This window comes from Corvus hawaiiensis, chromosome 7, assembly GCF_020740725.1.
Source record: "Corvus hawaiiensis isolate bCorHaw1 chromosome 7, bCorHaw1.pri.cur, whole genome shotgun sequence".
Taxonomy (NCBI): domain Eukaryota; kingdom Metazoa; phylum Chordata; class Aves; order Passeriformes; family Corvidae; genus Corvus; species Corvus hawaiiensis.
The window spans coordinates 20,916,202-20,935,640 of NC_063219.1; the positions used below are offsets into that span (position 1 = coordinate 20,916,202).

Genomic DNA, 19,439 nt, shown 5'->3' on the forward strand with positions numbered 1-19,439 from the left:
TAAAAAGTAGTACATTTTTTATAGAATGAAGAGTTCCAATAATGCTGACAGTATTTCACTTCGATTATTTTATTCTGTCTATCCATCTCAATTGTTTAATAGTTTTGGTTAGATTATGCATTCATCTGTACTTGTTCCCACTGTGCCTTGTTGCTGTGTTTTAGTTATTAGTTGTAGTGTTTCTTCCCACATGAATTGGTGTTTCAGTGGCAATGGAGCGATTTTGAAATGCATTTGCTTCAAATTGTATTTGTCTTAGTTTTCATTCATGAGATCTGCTAAGCAAATACAATCCATCAACAATGAGGTTAAATAATTTATATAAGTCATCATCATAAAATACACACTGGATGTTTGAAGATATTATGTTGCTAGCAGCAATTAAATTTCAACCTAGCTGACAACAGTATTGTGTTTAGCAGGAATCCTAAGATTTTTAGTAAAGGGGCAGTTGGGCTCTGCATCTGCAAAACAATTTTTTATTGTTTTCTCAAGCAGAATTGGTGCTTGCATAAAAATGAGCAAACTGTTTAGTTGCTTATTTAGTTCATGTACAAGCTGTGTCACTTTGTTATTGTAACCAAAGGCCAAAGTGACAACTCAGCCTAGGAACTGGTTTCCAGTGGGCAGCTATAGAATCTTCTAGTGAGTCCAGCTGTGTCGGTACAACTACTACTGTCATTATTTCCACTGGATCTGCAAATTAGTAACAGCAGCTTTCCTTTCCCACAAACTGAATTCAGTCTTCTGCTAAAATGCATAAGCCAGTGGCTGAGGTATGTAAGAAGCTTAGAAGCCTGTCTTTAGTGACAGCAAAGATCTCTCTATACAAGGATTTAGAAAAAAACCCAACAACAAAATGCTAAATTTTTCATCTAGGAACCATTTAATAGTATTTTATTTAAAGTCAAATGCTTGAGGCTGTTTTAAAATCATAGTTGAAATTCATTCCAGGCTCAGATCCCACAAATGAAGCATCAGGTGTCTTAAATATTGGCTTTACAGGCCCCAAAGGCTAGCCGTGCCTACAAGTCATGTTTGGACCAAATGAATTCCATGGAAATATATTGGATTGTTTGATGGCAAATTGTCATATTAATTTACGAGGTACTTTCTCAGATTCCTGTGCATTCTATGGACTTGTTTTGGCATGCACTCATTTAATGGTGCTGCTCTGGTCTTAGAACCCTTTGACTGCCATACCTTTGCTCCTGGAAGCCCTTCTCCTGGCGAACCTCTTTCTCCTTGAATGCCTTGTGGTCCTTGAGGCCCCTGTTAACATGAGTTTAAAATAACCTAGAATATGCGTTAATCACTCAGACAAACAGCAGTGTGTTCTATGTCATCATCTGTTATAAGCATGTCTTCAGATGTTTCTGTAGTTATAATCAGTTGCAAATAAAACAGTAACACAGCAATCCCAGTGAGTAAGTGATGAGCATTCTGGCCTGCAGCAGTAACAGTACCCTTCTGGTTACCAAGGAATCACAGATTATATAGCGACACTTCTGTTCCTTACATTTTTGAAATCTTCACTCCCTAAACTTCTGTTTTACAAATTCTTGCTAATCCTTATTAATGTATCAGTATAATTACGAGAGACAGGGAAACAGATTAAAGCCCACACAGAGTAATGCTGAAAAAGACACAGCCGGAGAGAGATTTGACTGTAATTGGCAGAGTAATAGCATGCCCTTCTCTTTTTGAAAGCAGATTTAATACAAGCACAAGGGGCAAATAATCTAAAAAATGCATGTTCAAAACCTGTGCATATTGAACCTGCTTCACAGTGTTTTCTCGCATCTGTTTCTTGGGGTTTTTTCTCTGATTTATTGCTTGAGGTTACACATACGTTACAGAATGCTGGTAGATTTGGCTCTGCATAGCCTAAATATGCTTCTCTTTCTGCAGAGCTTTAGAATTATTCCTAGTTCTTAGGTAAAGATATTAACACTCTATGAAGCCATTAAAAGGAACCTCTTTTGAAGCAAATAAAGTTTAAAATAAACTAAAGAAACATATTTAGTATATTTTTAAAAAATTAGAATCTCTTGTTATAGCAGTACTTTTGTGGCTAGCAAAGATTCACATCCCATGCACCTTTTCCCCCACAAAGAGGGTCTTTGCTCTATAGTGTTATTGAAGACTCCGGAAACATTACTGCCCCACTTGGACTGACTGTCATGACCAGCCTTATTTGCAATGCTCTTTTCTTTGGGCACTTCAGCAAGAACTCACTCCTCTCCAGTAGTGTATTTTCAAGCAGGTTTGAAATCAGTCAGTTCCCCTACCAAACGATCTTTCTCTTTTTCATGGGAGCACCTCTCATGAAATGTTTATTAGAAATCTTGCCTTGTCTATGGGGAAGAGGTACTTGTGAAAAAACAGAACAAAATTTCCCTTGTGATTGCACTAAAAGTCTTTCATCCAGGTGAAGAGAAATTAATTTAAGTCCGCTTATTTTAAATAGCTCAGTAAAAGGTGCTGCCTGATATTTAGAATAAAAAGGACCATAAAATTGACATGCTGATTTTCTGAATTACCACAAAGAGGTTGAGTTTAGAACTGCCAGGAAGAGGAAGGGAAGGAAGAGAAGGAAGAGACTCCAGAGCCAAATCTATTATAAATTCTGAAAGTCTCCTCAAAGCCATGCTGATGTTAATGTTCTAGTGATACTGAAAAGCAGTCAACTTCAAAGTTACCACATAGGGATTTGACTCTATCAAATCTATCAGAGGATAGATTTATTTAGATATTTATGTGGTTTTTTAATCAGATGTTATATTTTCATACCTGTTTTGGAGATATGATAATTAGAAAAGTTAAGAAATTGGAAACATTTCCAGTTTATTGAGGGAAATGAGAGTCACACAACGTAATATGTATAAGAGTGAGAAATAGAAGAAAGAAAAGAGGTGGTATCATTTAGCACACATTTTTACAGGGAAGCATCGAGAATTTTTCCTTTCTGTCCTGCTTTCACCAAATAAAAGAATGGACATACCGTAAGTCCTGGCTCACCAACTCCAGGTGGGCCAACAGGGCCTGGTCTTCCTGTCAAACCGATGTCACCCTTCAAACAAAGATGTACTTTGAATATGCCTGATTTAGGTATTTTTATGTGTGCAGCATATAACAACTCATCAGACATTCTGTGCTTGAAATATTAGATGTAGGAGAATACAGGAACAGCAAAGAAAATCTGACTGTCCTCAGAGTCCTACACCACACAAGGCCCAACAGGCATTGAACTGGTGCAGTTTCACAGCTTTAGTGGACAGCCTCAATTCTGCTTTTAAGAGAAGACAATCTTGAGTCTAAATGATTAATTATTCCCTTCGTATGACCGGTCATGTATCACTTATTGCCTTTTCCCAAGGGCAATAAGTATTTCTATCATAGAGTTTCTGTTCTCTTTATGCCAGTCATCTAAACCAACAAGCCTGTTTTGCACAGATTAATTTTTGTTTAAGACTATGAATGTGTTTTTACTTAGCCATACTCTGCCTGGATTGAGTTTATGCCAAGCATAACAACTACTGTAAAAAAATCCTTTTAAGTATATACTTAAAATGTACTTTTTGTTTGCAGTTGTTTGCAAATAGTTTTGATAAACATGCAAAATACTTTTCCAGCACCACAAAACCAGCATTTACAGTCTTGAATTTTCTCGTGAATCAGCAAGTCTATTATCTCAGCTGTCTTGGTCCTGATCCTACAATACATGCAGTACAGATTATGATATTTTTGTACCTTTGGGCCTGGCAGTCCTATTCCAGTGTCTCCAGGCAAGCCAGGTGGCCCAGGGAGACCTCTTTCACCCTTTCAAAGAATGAAAAGGAAACAACTCTGCTTATAAATTGGTGTCTAGGAAAATCAGTTTAATTTATGTTGTAGATTAATTTTTAGTGTATCCTGAATTTCAGCCCACTGGAATTGTCTTACACAGTACTTCATCTGTTCATCCTTTCAATGCTTCAAAAGTCCCGTATAATTATTTATCTTGTACAAAGATAACAGATTAAACAAAAGGAAAAATGTTTCATATCACGTAGGATATGAAAGTTTTGACACCCAACTGTTCTGTGTACCACTGTTGCCCAGCAGGTGCCCTAAATATGGTGCAAAGAAGATATCAAGAGAGATAACAAATAATGTCCTTTATACACTTATTTTCAAGTTTTTCTTCACGACAATATTCCTTTTGAGCTATAGAATTCTTCTTGAGAATGTTCAGTTTCAAGAGAAGACTTGATTTGAGATGCCAAACAGAATTCCTGTTTGGCACTTATGGGAAAAAAGTTTTAAATTGAAAACTGAAAACATGCAATGCTAAGTAGTATTCTGTGACACTACCATATTTTAACTGTTCATTAATAAAGATGGGAGTGTGATTTGGACCTAAATTTGGTACAAAGATCAAAGTAACACCTTTCTTAAGAACCTTGTAGATTACAAAAAGTACACAATTTGCTATCTGTGCCACATTGAACTTCATCCACTACAAGAAGGGTATAGAAAAAAAGGATAAAATCATTATTGTTGTCTGGCTATATTAATACCTTTTAACATTAATAAAGAGAAGAAATAAAGTAATTCTTACCTTTGATCCTTGCAGGCCTTCAGGCCCTTGATCTCCAGATTGTCCTTGCGGACCCTATTAAAACAGGAGTGGTTTCAATGAGATTTTTCAAGCTTTTGTAACAATAGTGGCTTGAAAAACAATCTATAATTTGCTGAAGTCTGCATGAAAATAAGAGTTTCAAACATTCCAGAACTGAAGCTTTGCTTTGTGATGCATGTATAGATTCAGTTATTCAACTCAGTTGGAGCTAGTTCTGGTATTTGGGGAGAGAATTTGGCTCTTCCTTTATTTGAATAAAATTAAAGGTAATCTACAGTCAAGATCAACTGAAACATCTATGATGGGCTAAGCTTCTTGGCCTTCAGTCTGAGAGTATTGGAATGATGAGAGACTAAAGAATTTCCATGTACTTCTTGAGATAATTAAATAGTTAAGACACTGAAAGAGAAATGAGTGATTTTGGTTTTTATGGAACTGTATTTACTGTGGTCTTTGAGACCAAATGAATTATAAAGATGACTTGTCTAGACTGCTTCTCCAAATTCTTGTTAATTTTGCTGTTAAAGAAGATAGATTTTGAGTGCCTTGAACTCAGAAACTCAAAGACTCCATGTTGGTTGTGGTATGATATTATTTCGGATCTTTGAATCACAGGGAACCACAAATTGTTGTTTTCATAGTTGGTTTTGCTATTTTTTTTTTCTTTTACCTGTATCCCTCTTACTCCTCTGAGGCCTGCTGGACCTTCAGGGCCCTGAAAAATAAGTGAAAAAAATGATTTGTTTCTGTATATTTAGATTTTGCCAAAACCATTTGTAGGGAACTTTTTACTAAGGTGTCTTATTTAGATATCTTTACATTAAAATAAAAACTAAATTTAAGAGAAGCTCAGCAGCCAGGAAGTATTACATAAATATTTTTTAATGGACTGGTAATCAAAATACAGCATAATGATGAACAGAGTTCATTATCAAGGACCAGTAATCCAGGATTAAATTCTACTTGCTCTATTCGAAATATTTACAGCAATTTTGCACCAAATCTTAAAGACTGGAGTTAGAAACCTTGATTTCATTTTTCTGTCTCATTCCCTTTGCTTACTATTTCAAGCCTTCTGCCTCTGTAGAGTTTTACCATTGTTTTAAACAAGCTCAGCCTTTGGCCATAAGAGGAATCATATGAAAATGTAGAAAGAGCTCAGAAAGTTAGTAAAAATGGTGTCCTTGCTCACTACATATTTTAAAACTGTCAGCTGTCAATTTCCCTCAGCCTTAGAATTAATATATGCCTTAAATCTATCATCATCATTGTTATTCAGGAAATTGTTTCTTTTTTGTGTTTTAATTGTGTTTGCTGGAAGCTTGACAATTTTGTGGCTACTTACTCTGTCTCCTTTTATTCCTGGGATTCCACATTCACCTCTTTCACCCTAGTAAGGAATAGGAATAAATATTTATGAGTTATATTGGCATATCATCCTTATTTTCTGGGTGCTTTAGTTGAAAACCTAAATATTATTCTATTCATGACATATTATAGCAATTGTGCTGCAAGTTCATTGAGGAACAGTCACATCTTCTATTACAGCTTGTGCAGCAGATGCTAAGCTGATGTTACTGTTTATTACTAGTATTTAAAAGAAATATGGCGCTATATGTAATAAATAACATCAAAAATGTAGGCATCAATTCTGACTAGAAGAAGTACCTTCTCTCCTTTATATCCAGATTTCCCCTGGGAAAACAAAAAAGCAAAGCAGGTTGTGACAATATATAACCCAAAAGTAGGAACATGAGTGTTGTCTTCATTAACATTCTACTCTCTTCAGAAAAATAGCATTTCAAATAGAAAAGATGACTCTGATAAATATGGCAATATGATTCAAAATACTCTGCCTTCTAGTCATGGCAGATGCTGTTGTATGAGTGAATAAATTTTATGAACCTATCATTTTAGACTGGGATTTTGATGATGTGAAAGCAGATCAATTAGAGTTCGTATTTCCATCTTAGTGAAAAACATGCAAAATAAGAAAGCAAGAAAAGGTCACTAGTTAAAAAGGATGTACTGAATAAATAAGAAAGCATAAAGTAGAGTGATTCATATGTGAATGAATTCAGAATTAAGCACTAAGAGACTGGTCCTACGCTTACTTTCTATACGTATTTCATTCAAATTTTTCACTGCTATTATACACTGGGTCCTTTATTTGTCAAATTTAAATGAACCCAGACTGATGCAGGCAGATTGTCAATTTCTGTAATATTCTAAGATTATCATATCAGAGCACTTCAATGTTTTGGAGGTACTATGTATTTTTAGAGAGTATTTTCTCGATCACACATATAAGAAGGAATTATTCCTTTTCATTAAGCAATGAGAATGTTTTCAATTCTTCTTATGTTACTGAATCATTAGATGGTAAGCCAGAACTGAAAGTTGCTCTTATAACAATGAAAAAAAAAAAAAGGTGCTCTTTTACCTTAAAGGAACACTGCTCACTGGAGAAGAAGGGGGAAAAAAATTATTTTTTTACCTCTATTCCGTCTCGTCCTGGGATTCCATTAAGACCTGGGTCCCCCTATGAATAATTCAACATCAAGATCAGTGAAATCAGTGAAATAAGGACAAGACAGATCTTTCTTCTAAATCTGAAAAACCAATCACCTTTGCTCCTTTCAGGCCTGGAGCTCCATCATCCCCAGTGCGACCCTTTTTACCCTGGAAACAACAAAATACAATTCTTATTATATATGTTAGTAAAAATAATTTTGTTTTACAATATTTACAATATATATGGTATTTTTGTCATACTTAGGATATTTGCTTCCTATACATTTATTTTTCAAAATCTCTGCATTTACTATAACATTGAAATTGAATATCTGGGAACAGCAGAACCAACTCAATAGGCGGTCATTTTTCTCTTTTGTCTTTGTTATAAACAAAAATTGTTCAGTTCTCCTCTGAAGAAAAGAGGCGATCAGCTGTTTTCGTAACTACTCAGCTTGCTAAGTGGGTGTTTTGTTTTCTTCTGAACTCTTTGGGGTGTATGCTTCTGTGTAAGAAATACCTGTACTTTCCAAGTAAAGACAGCAAATATTAACCAATACAAACGTACAGTAGAGGGTACATTTTCAATTAAAGTGCATTGTACTGTGCAGCATAAACCCAGTGTGTTTTTCTGTTTATGTATGTGTAGGATATTCAGGTCAAAATCAAGAGGATGAGGATGGGCAAATCTAGGGTCTCTTTCAAACTCTGACACTGTCCCTTCACCTTGATCCAGGGCTATAAGGTACTGTAGTGCTTTAGTTCAATGTCAGGGATATAATACCCAATCATTCCGTTCTTTTTGAAATGTAAGCCCTGCAGTTTAGATCACCAAGCCTTGTATGAAGCAACCCCCTAGATTTGCTAAGGGGTTCTATTTGTAAGACTATTCTGAAAGAAGTCCAGTCCATTTTATTCTTGTCTCAGTTGTTCTTAATGCTTCAGTGCTTTGCTCTCACTCTTGCTTTCAGAGAGCTTTTTGGATATTAATGTTTGATTTGAGGCTAGTTAGATCCAGCTGGCCTTGTCTGATTGCAACAAGAAAGTTGTTTCTTTCTGCCTTTTATACTGCTGTGGCTAAAAGGAGAGCCTCACCACACCACGCTGTTCTCCCTTCTGTCTGTCTCATGGCATTATCAGGTCTCCCCATGCACTTCCTGCTGCTGTGGCATCTCCATGCAATGTAACTATGGAGGAGTATGTATTGAACCTTGAACTTCTGTTGTCTCAGGATTTGGGCTCAAATAATTTCTTTTAAAAATTTCAACAATGAATTACATTTTAAGTTATACTGTATATCAGTTATTTGAGAAATGACAGCTACTTACAGCAGGACCAGGAAGACCTCTTTCACCCTTCTTACAGTTACATGTGTCAACCTGGGGACACTTTGAATGAAAATAATACAAATCAGCACATTTTAATGGAAGAGATAGAAAACACACAGGCATTTCCTTTAAGCTACTGTATGGCTAGTTTGAATACACCAGTAATGACCAGAAATTATATTTACATGTTTTACAGGAATCTTTTAAATATCAATTTACCACTCATCCAGAACATGGCCTCTACATTCCATCCAAAAATTTATATCATTCCTACTCCTGAAATTTCAATCATCTTGATAATGGCTTTACCTCCAAACTCTTCACAAGATCAGTTTATGTGTATGCTGTGTCTGTCATTATATATTTGTTTTCATTACTAGGCACTGTAGAGATAGCCAAGAAGATGGGGTAAAAAGGCATCTTACATCCTTTTTCTACTTAACTTCATTACAGTTTAGCTCTAGGTTAATCTATAAACAAAATATGTGTGGATATGTACTTTTATTTAGTTAATGCAATTAATTATAACACTTCATAATCTTTCTTTCTCTTCCGTCATCTCTACCATTCAAATGTCCCAGTCAAATATCATTATGGTATGTATTTATGTGATTTTTAAGATCTTTTTGAAACTTTAAGATCATTATGTAAATACAGAGTTATTGCAGATACTGGAGTTATTTTTGAAAGAGGGATAAGGAATGTAATTTTTATTTTTGGTTTAGTTATTTATTAAACCTCCGCTCATCTTGAAGATGTCTAGAAGTGAAGGGTTTAAATATCATTCTTATCTGAATATCCCTATTAGTAACAATATGTTTTCCAGGGCTAACATTGAATGTCTTACTACTTCTATATTGATGGAGAAAAATCAACATGTCATTGGGAATGAGTGAAAAACAAAATGTTTCAAAGTTTTGTGAACACTCATAATATTTAGCAGTGTGCTTGAGCTGCTTATGAGAACATTTTTTGTCTGAGATAACTGTACTTAAATGGCACTAACATCCTTAAAAGGAAAACTAACTTTATTCCCCACAAAATGCCAGCCAGACCTATCAATGCCTGCAGTCAGGGTGACACAGTGTGGACAAACTGGAAAAACACAGTGGTGAAGCTTTGAGCTCTTACCCTTTCTTAAACCCTCTCACACAGGAAGAGGATTAAGGGTTAGAACTGCCCTGTCTTCAGCTCTGCACCATGTATTCTTTTCCAATGAGTCTGTTAGAGGACACGTCAAGATGTATCAGCAAATTCTTGCTAACCTGAATACTCACAGATTGTTTCTTTTTATTTATTGAAATTTTTTGAAAATACAGAGGTTAGCAAATTACATTAGTAGTTAGTAAATTAATAAATTACTAATTAGTAAATAGATTAGTAAATTACATTAGGATAGCAAATTAAAGCTCTATCCTGCAAATTCAAAAACATGTTTAACTTAAACACAATCCCACTAGACTCAGAATTTAACCAACTTCCTGAGCTATCAGTTTTCCTGAATTATGTTTCCATATAATTGTAAATATCTATATTAAGCAGTAGCTCTGCACAGGAAAAAAACCCTTAAAATATTTACCTCTTCCTCAGATAGGTCTTTCTGTAAAAGACAGATATTGAAAACAACATTAGAAACTTAAAGTCTTAATTCAACTGTACAAAAACGACACTGAAATATGTGAAAATAAATAGATTCAACAACTAGCTAATTAAATTATACCGTTAATATATTGACTAACATTAATTAAATTTTAATTTCTGAGCAATCTCTCTGTTCTAAAAAATAATTCAAATATTTACAATTCTTGTTATAGATTGTTGACTGAAATCACTGACTCTTCTTGTCCAGCCATAATTTGCTAAAATTACATTAATCAAATTAAATGGTAAACAGGTTAGCTAGATATATAGGAACAATGCACCCACAAACTCCATTGTTTACAAACTGCTGAATAACAGCAGCTCTCTAGTAGGAGTGAAGAATAAGTGTTCTGCACTTGGAAAATCAGAAGCTCTCCTATTCGTACTGTTAGGAGCACACAAAATGAGAACAGTAAGAATACCTTAGAAAAGATTTGACTTTGACAGTGATCACATAAAGTTATCATCTTTGATTTAGCTGTTATTTTTCAGAGTTCTCTGGAGCTGAGACACCCACATACACTGCATTCCTCCCTCTTTCCGCAACGAATGTAGTCTCTTGAGAGGACATAAATGTGTTGATGAGCAGCAATGCAATACAGATCTCTAAAATTCTCATATATGCATGTATAATTATGACAAAGCCATTATTTAAACCAAACAGCAGCCATGTTATCAAAAGAAGGCACCTGAGGATGCCTGCCTGTTTGGAACTGGTAAAATAAAGTGTGTTTTGTCACTTGAGAGGTGGTTACTGTGACATAGGAAGAAGGATAGTAGCAGAGAAGACGGGAGGGGTGCTGTTCAGGGAAACCAACGCAAAGTAGCAGGCTGTCAAAGTGAAGGACAGGAAAACAGGAAAGCCAACATAGGTGCACGTTCCAGGCCTGTATGAGATCACTTTGGTGTCCATTTCACTGCAGAAGTCTCCTGGTTGTTATTCATAATTCTAGTTTATATCTCTGTGCATGCTCAGATAAGGACTCCATCCACAGCTTGTGTCACCAGGGTTATAGGCTAGAGTATTGCTCTCTTCTCCATACTTGGCAGGGAACGTTTTTTCTAGATAAGGTTTAAATAGAGAAGAAAGGCATCCAAACAAAATTTTAAGCTCAATTTATGTATCTACTCTTGATTATGTGATATATTTTCCATGGAAATTTAAAGATGTCTATCACCAAGTTCAGATTTTATCTAAATTGAGCTATCTCCATGGTCTGCAAATTTATTTTCACTTCGGCAAGAGCTGCATCTTTTTCTGATACAAAAGGCAACTTCACTTTCCTGCTTTCTACAGAAAAAGCACTAGGATCTAAAAAAAAAAAAAATCATTTTTTTTAAGAAAGGAGATTTGAAATTCCTTTCTTAGGAGGAAAAACAAAGATAAAAATAATATTTAATTCAGTTTGCAGCATCAAATATGTTGGATGACAAGATCTGAATGGGGGGAAGAGAAAGGAAACCTGTATTTTGGCACAGTGATCTCATTAATAATTGGGTCACTTTAGCGTGTGAAAAGTACAACTTTCTTCAATGGTATGTTGAAGAAATATATTTTCAAAATATTTGAAATAAGAAAAGATTTACATATTTCAAATTCTTTCTCATACATACCATTTCCTTGAGAACCTTCTCCACAGTTTCTTTCTCCTGGAGGTTGAAAACGAACCTGGATGCTGGGACACTGGCCAGGCGCCGGAGCTTGGCAGCATTGCTAACCTCCTCAGCCACTCTGGTCATTCCCATTGTGAAAAATACAATTCCTTGGTGTTTAGCATCAGCTGTGGCTGCAAAAATATCTGGGTTTCTTGGATGATCCACTCCATCAGTGAAAAGCATGGCTACTTTTACACTACCCCAAGTCCCTTCAGTCATGTAGAGCTGTGTAAGATTAGTTATAGCATAAGTTGTGTAGGTGCCATGACCTATGTGGGTGATGGGAGCAATGTGGGATTTGAATGCTTCAGGACCTTTCCAGTCGTGGAAAGTTTGCTCTATGAAAACAGTGCTGCTGTACTGAAGTAAGGCCATCCTCCAGCGAAGGGTACGTCCAGAACTAAGCTGCAGACTTTTCATTCTGTCTACTGTTTGCAGTACAAATTTCTTCTGCTGTTCATGATTATAGTCCTTAGCACTTTCAGAGCTGTCCAGTAAAAAAGCAATTTCCAGAATGCAGTCTTCATCTAGAATAAACAGGTGTGTAGGTGAGTGGAGTGACTTCATCCTAAATCTCATTCTACCCTTACATGCATTTTAGTATTCAAGAGTGGGATTGGAATAATGGAAACTTTTGAAAAAATCTGTGGTCACAAGTGTGAGTCCTTCCTGAAGATAGAAGGGATAGAGGCTGAGGAATTTGCTCCAGAACAGATGCACAAAGGAAGAAAAAACTGAAGGTGTGTTGATGTCATGTAGTAAGAAATGAGAAATGTTGTCGTGTTTTTTTAATTTCACTCTGTCATCTTGCCTGGTATTTCACTGTATATCCTACCAGCACAGGTGGAAGTCATGTACAAGAAAATGAGGCTTACTGAACAAGACACTGGAATGTGATTTGACAGAGCTGGATTTTGTCCCTAGTACTGCCACTCACATCCTGCAGCATAAAGATTTCCAAAAGCAGGATCTGTAGAGTATTAATTTTCTGAACTACTGATGACATTACTTCTATGAAAATTCAGTTATATGAGCTATTCTTTTTGTGACAATAAGAGGCTCTCAGCCATATCATAAAAAAATACAGATGCTGTTTCCTTTTCTGAAATACACAAAAAGGGATGGAAAAGATGGGAGTAAAGAGATAAAAGTGCAAAAATAAAGCATGTGCAAATGTATGATGAGGTAAACCTGGCTGATTATAAGCATCTTAGAAGGCAAGTTAACCATATAGTCCAGAATCCAAAAAAATTAGGATGTTTTAAATCACACCTGTTTTAAAATTACAATATTCACCTTGATCACTTGGGCTGGGATATTCTTCTACAGTATTTGACAGAATGTGTTTAGGTTTTGATCTCCTCAATCCATATCTCTTTTCTTCCCTGAGATTTTCTGCTAAAAACTCATGGTGTTCAAGTATCCACAAAAGCCACCAGTATCTGAGGAACATCGTATGTTTGTTTCCTAAACAACACAAATATAGAAGCACAGCAGTGCAAAGACAATGAAACATTATTCAGTTTTGCTTCAACAGGTTGCTTAGCAGTTTGTATTTTAAACTATAGTCCCTAAAAACAAGCTGATTTTGCTTTCTTTGGGTAAAATATTCTCAAAACCACATAATAAATAATAAACAGAGACATACTGGAATGATTTTCAAGCATAGTGCATATAGTTCTAGCATGTGACAAACTGGAGACAGACGCTTTACAACCACACTTCAGTTCTCTCTCACTGTGTGGTAGTGTTTGTACAACCAGTAGCTCTCCGAAACCTTAGCCGTGGCTGTACCTGTGTGGATGCACTGAACCCCAAGAGTAATTCACCGAGGTGTTTTTTCCTAAACCTGCTTTTCCCAGAGCTGACATGGACAGAAGGAGGTACTGAGGCAAACCTCAGTTTTTCCCTGTTCTGTTTACTGAAGAACTGGCGGTCATGCACATTTCTCCTTGCTATCGGAATCCCCTGTCCTCAACAGTCCTACAGAGGAAGTCATGGCCTGAGGGTGCTGTCAAGGCATGAATGTACCTGCTGTGCAGTCCTGGGGCCGTGGGCTCAGAGTGCTGAGCCTAGGCTCAAAAGCTACCTACTGATAGGACTTATTCTTTCTGAAGTGATCAGAACTATTTGTTCTGGGCTCACAGACACACCCAGAGCAGCTCACAGGCTGCTCAGGGTCTGATAAATCAGTCCCGCTGCACTTCGGTTTCATTGCCATCTCCCTGCAAAGTCTCCCCAGGTAGCTACAGTGCATACCAAAAGGACAGTTTGGTGGCAAGAATGAACCTCCCAGGACTGAGCATAAGCCATCTGGATCACAAAATTCCCTAACACAGCCTTGTCTGCAGGGTTTCTTGGCTCCTGATAGTTTGGGGTGGGAATTCCTGTGCCCACAGACAGGGAGAGAGCAGAGGGTCCTTACCTCAATGCTCCTAAGCAAAAGGCTGTGCAGAGATGCAGGAGGCTGCTCTGGACTCGCTGGCCGTTGCGTTGCCCTCCCTGTGATGGGTGCTCTGTGGGGAAAGGTGGGAGAATTCGGGCTGCAAGCTCTTGTGAGAATCGGTGTCATATGTCAGGAGGGGCCAGCAGAAAGGAGAAAGGCAAAGAACAGCAATCCTGGCTCCCCCTTCTCCGCACCCAGCCACTCCTCTCCTGCCCCCGAGGCTATGCATAGGCATTCTGGGTTTAGACCCTCACAGCCGTTTACACACGAAAATCCTCATCCTTAACCTGGACATGTATGAAAGAGGGCTGTTCTTACCCCAACACACTTCTCTAAACATCAGCCCAGCTGTGTTCACTCTCTTTTCTCATTGCTACCACACTCGCTTTACCCTCATACTTTTGCACATCTCTCATGCTTGACAAGGAAGCTTTTTGTACTGGGCATCATGTTGTCAACATCATCTTAGCAGTTGATGTCTGTAGGATCCCTTTCAAACCTGAAAGAATCTCCTCATAATGAGGGATTACTGTTAACTGCTGAACTCGAGAGCTATTTACTGTCTCATGGACTTGTAATGGCCAACTGAAATTTCAGTTCCTGGTGAAACTCTCTGGCATGAGATGGTCAAAAAAGGCAGGCCATTCTAAAAGCCAGTTTCAGTTTCTGCAGGTTTGTCTGTGACAAATATCCTTTCAAAGACTGTAACAGAGAACAATGACTGACACACTGTATGATGCCTTCAAAATCTAAGGTGGGTGGCTGAGGATCCTGAAGGCTGTCTCTTTTACCAGTGATTGCAGCTTGCCACCTAATTCTTCAAATATCCTCAGAAAACTTTGCATTCCAAATTAGCATATTAAACAAGTAGCTCTTTTTCACAGAAATACCTTTTTTCTTTTCCTGTGGACTCATCATTTTCCACTGACAGGCACACAAAGAGGACCCAATGCTAACTGCTGTTCTCCTTTCCATCTTCAGTGTCCACCAGCTCAGCCCACTTATCACAGGAACAGCCAAGGCAGCTGAGGAGATTGTAGGGAAAGGATGCAGCTTTGGCTCCAGTTTAGATAGGTGGGAGAGACTGGTAGGGCAATGCAGCTGGATGCTGAAGCCATTTGCTATGGTTCCAACCCTGTTTTCTATTTTCTGTATTTGCCAGTAATTAGTCTAAAACTGGTGAACTAGAATGGCTGAATGCAACTCTACATATTGTATGGCTGCTTATCCATACTTGAGCTGAAACTAACTCAGCTACAACTATTTGTTCCAGAGTGACAGCTAAGAAATAATCTTCTTTCAGGGCTGGAAAGAATTGATGTTTATTTCTCTTCAGCCGCTTTGATTTTTCTGTGCTTAGACTGTCATATTCAGATTTTGATTAAGGCAAGGAATGAAAAGGCAATACCTTGCCACTTAGGAACACAAATAATATGGTGTTTAACTGAAATAGGTATAATAAATCTCCCATAGCCCCTAAATCTTACTGAGAAAAAAATCTAATTTTAGCAAGAAAAAACTTGTTATTTATGGTTGGGATTGTATGCCTCCCATAAGCAAAACATTGCCATTCTTTTGTTTTCACTGCTAATTCCTACCTCAAAACATAGCTGGCAAATATTCTCTTAATAAAGTAACTATTCTGCTTGCATATTTAGTAGCAAGTTCCTAGCTTCAGGCTATTTCCTTTTATTGATGAATAATGTTTACCTTCAGGACAAATTTTTTGCTTTTTTTTCTTGGCCAGGTGCAACTTTAAAAGCTTAGTGAGGCCTCCACATTTTTATGCCTGTTTGCGTGGGATGCATGGTGTTATTCTGTCTAGAATTCCAGGTTTGTGACATAACACAGTACACTTCTAGACTTGCAGTCTTCTGAACTTGTGATAGTCTAAATACCTGCACTATTCTGATAGTGACAGCTTATCAAAACCTGAATGATACCAATGTAAAATATGTATGCCCTGATACATCCGAGATAACTCTTAAAAATGAAAATTAACATCAATTGTTGCCTCATTTACCAAAAGCTTTCCTAAGTGCTTATTTAATATTTTAATGGCATTATACTGTATATATTTTTAAAATAAAATAAATGCCTTAAAACCTATGCCTAGCAACATTCATGTTGTCATTTAAGTGTTACAAATTTACTGCTGAAATTTAATTTTTTTGTAGAGGAGTAAAAAAGTATTGTATTTTTCTTAAGGAATCTAGACATTGGATGTGTCAGCACACAGTTAATTGCATTTCCATTCCACTAATATGTAAACATATTTAATTATCTTTTACATCTCTGGGAGATGACACTACAGACTTCTGTACTTAGTTGACTAAGTTGGGCCCAGCGATCCTACCTCATATATGCTTCCAACACTACGACTGATAATCTTTGCAGGAGTCAAAGACCGACATGAATATAAGGCTATGTTATGATTGCACTAACTGAAGCTGAGATCACAGATAGAGCTGCATATTCAGATCTTTGGATTTTTTCCATCACTGTTTGAAATCCAAGAGTTTGCAGCTGTCTGATCTCAGTATTTCAAATCTTTAAAATGAGGTCTAATACTTTTTTTCAAAGAATAAAGGGGTGTATGAGAGCTATTTAAAATCACATCTAAATTGGTTATACTCAATCAAAGGGAATTCCTTATCATTTTAGAACCATGAGGAAAGGCATCATGAAGAAAGACCTGCAAGATCTTTTTGCAGTTGAGTGTGTTTAAGCACTTTTAGGAAAGGAAAAATAAGTGATATTTATACGCCTTTGTTGGTGGCATTACCATTGCATAAGTGGTGACAGCTTCAGAGCTACATGAGATGAGGCTGCAAGGGCACTACTTTGAAGGGACACTGAGTGAAGAACTGGGGCTTAGATGCCACTTGCTGTGGTGTAGCATGACCTCTTGTGTCAGCAACAGCTCTCACTATTGCTTCCTAATGGGCAAAAGTAGCAGCAAGCCTGACAGTTCCAAACTTCTTTCCCAGAGCTCTCTTCTTCATCTGTCCCTCCCCTCTGTGTATGGGTACCCCCTTTACACAAACTCTTGTGCCTGGTCTGGCTCAACTGTGATCCCTTCATCCACTGTTTAACAAAATTCAATACCTAATTGAGAAGCCTTGAGTAATTTCTCTTAAGATGGAGTAACTAATGTCTCTAGCATGATATCATGTCACTAGAATGTGATAGAGTCATGACTAGCCATTCAGCTGTCCTACAAGCCTGAAACATCACTGGATATGGAGTATTCATCAGCCAGCATATCTGGCAAAACACCATCTGAATATTTCTATATGCTAAAGGAATACTGAACCACCAGGGAAGCCAGTTTTGGGAGCAGCAAGAAGCAGACAGACCATGCCTTCAATTTTCCTCTGCTCTGATGGTAATTTTTTTGGTCCCAAAGAGCTTGACAGGATGCTCCTGAAGTATGTTTGCATTTTTTACCACCTCAGTGTGAATAATTCACATATCAAGTCTGCTGTGAACTGTTAAAAATACACTCATTTCACACAAACTTCTGGTGTTTCATGGCCTCAAGACAGTCTTGACCATTTAACCTGGCTGCATCATGGTGTGATGGTATTTCGAGAGGATTTACTTCATTATACTATACGTGTCAGTACATGACCTAAGTGCCCAGAAGAAACAAAAACCTACCTGACTTGAACTTGTAAAATAATGAAAGCACACCATTTACAATATTTTGAATCCTGATACTAAAGAGCAATGTTATATGATGTAAAGAATGTGGTTCACAGTCCCATAAGTTGTATCACATATGTGAATTTTGGGAAAAACAGTTCAAAAGTTCAAATAATTAAAGTAATTGAACAAGAAAATTCAAAAAATCAGAACTTTACTGAGGATTGTATCTCAAGAAAGAAAAAATGAAAACCTGTATTTCACTATTTCACCTTGTGACTGCAAAATGTGTTTAGTGAATTTGACAGCTCAGGATTCAACTGAGCAGTCAGTTAAGTATGGTTAAGTAGTCTTGACAAATTGACTTCTGTTTGTCAACTTTTGAGGTACAGTTTAAATTTTTTTTTAATATGGACTTACGTTCTGCAACATCTCCTGATTGTTCTATATGAAAAATTATTGTCTAATAGCACAGCCTTATAAAAAATAATATTGGAACCTTGGTGTACCTGAAGGTAGTTGCAGAACTATTGATTCCAGCAAAATTAGAATTTTGTCTTTGCTTTTTGGTACAAATCTTGAGCATGTAGTCTGAAAGAGCTGATCAAAGCAAATCAACTGTTTTCATCTAAACCCACTGTCACAGAAAATGCTGTAAGCTAAGGCTTTGATGGCAAGGACTTACTCTTTGTGTAGTTCCCAACAGATTTTAATGATTCTTTGAGACTGGAGTAGTAAACACGTCTTTTTCTTTTGCAGCTGGTATGAGTGTGGCTCTCCTTTTCCCTCTTTTTTAATACTGCTCTTCTGCAATGTTTTTCAGGAGGTGCGGCAAGAAAAAAACTCTAACAAGGCATAAAAGGGGGGAGGCTGTCTTCAGTACTTTCCTATTTTATCTCGAGACAATGCAGCCAAAAACTCACTCTGAGCATTTTGGTGGTAAGCGAATACTCATAATCTGCATGCAATATCAATCAGTATCAAAGCTTTTGTTTAGTTTTTAAGGTATTTGCTTATTTCTACTTTTATTCTAATAGTTCTTTTTTCATTTTCAGTTTCCCTCACCGAGAGATATTTTCCATCTTACAGTCTAAGTGTGTTAACATATCTATACGTAAGTAAGTTATTTTCAAAAGTATTTGTAGCATTTAGCCTAACAAGAGAATGAAAGCATGCTAATAAAATAGTACAGCTACAGTTTTAACATACTAAATATTTGACTTAACATTTGATGCTATTGAACATTTAACTAGATCAAGAATACTTTTAAAATTAATTATTTCTTGAAGATTTAATTTGATTTGCTATGTTGGTGCCAATGAAAATGTATTTGACAAGTAATTATTTTAAATTTGTTGTTACACGTCAGTTGGTTCTGATTGTACAGTACACCTTGCATAATTATTTTCTTCCACCTGCCTGATTTTCATGTTGATAACTGTAGTTAACAATACAAAACTTTTTTAAAAATACAGTAATTACGTTTTTAATGAGTGGAAGCACATACATTTTTAAGGAAGGTACAATAAATAGCAAATGCATGAATCTCACCTAGCACATTTTGAGATGATATTTTCTAATA

The 19,439-nt window shown here is 36.7% G+C and overlaps 1 protein-coding gene across 1 annotated transcript in view; it reads right to left on the bottom strand.

Annotated features, from left to right (window-relative positions):
- Positions 1-13,216, bottom strand: part of LOC125328771 (collagen alpha-1(XXVIII) chain-like) — a 31,946-nt gene extending 18,730 nt beyond the window's left edge. Inside the window, exons 1-13 of the mRNA XM_048309861.1 lie at positions 13,060-13,216; positions 11,722-12,290; positions 10,046-10,066; positions 8,467-8,526; positions 7,253-7,306; positions 7,122-7,166; positions 6,293-6,319; positions 5,970-6,014; positions 5,295-5,339; positions 4,604-4,657; positions 3,754-3,822; positions 3,005-3,073; positions 1,204-1,272 (exon numbers count right to left, since the gene is read on the bottom strand). Coding sequence (XP_048165818.1) covers positions 1,204-1,272; positions 3,005-3,073; positions 3,754-3,822; positions 4,604-4,657; positions 5,295-5,339; positions 5,970-6,014; positions 6,293-6,319; positions 7,122-7,166; positions 7,253-7,306; positions 8,467-8,526; positions 10,046-10,066; positions 11,722-12,290; positions 13,060-13,216 — 1,284 coding nt within the window. The remainder of the gene's footprint in view (positions 1-1,203; positions 1,273-3,004; positions 3,074-3,753; positions 3,823-4,603; positions 4,658-5,294; positions 5,340-5,969; positions 6,015-6,292; positions 6,320-7,121; positions 7,167-7,252; positions 7,307-8,466; positions 8,527-10,045; positions 10,067-11,721; positions 12,291-13,059) is intronic.
- Between the last annotated feature and the right edge of the window lie 6,223 nt (positions 13,217-19,439).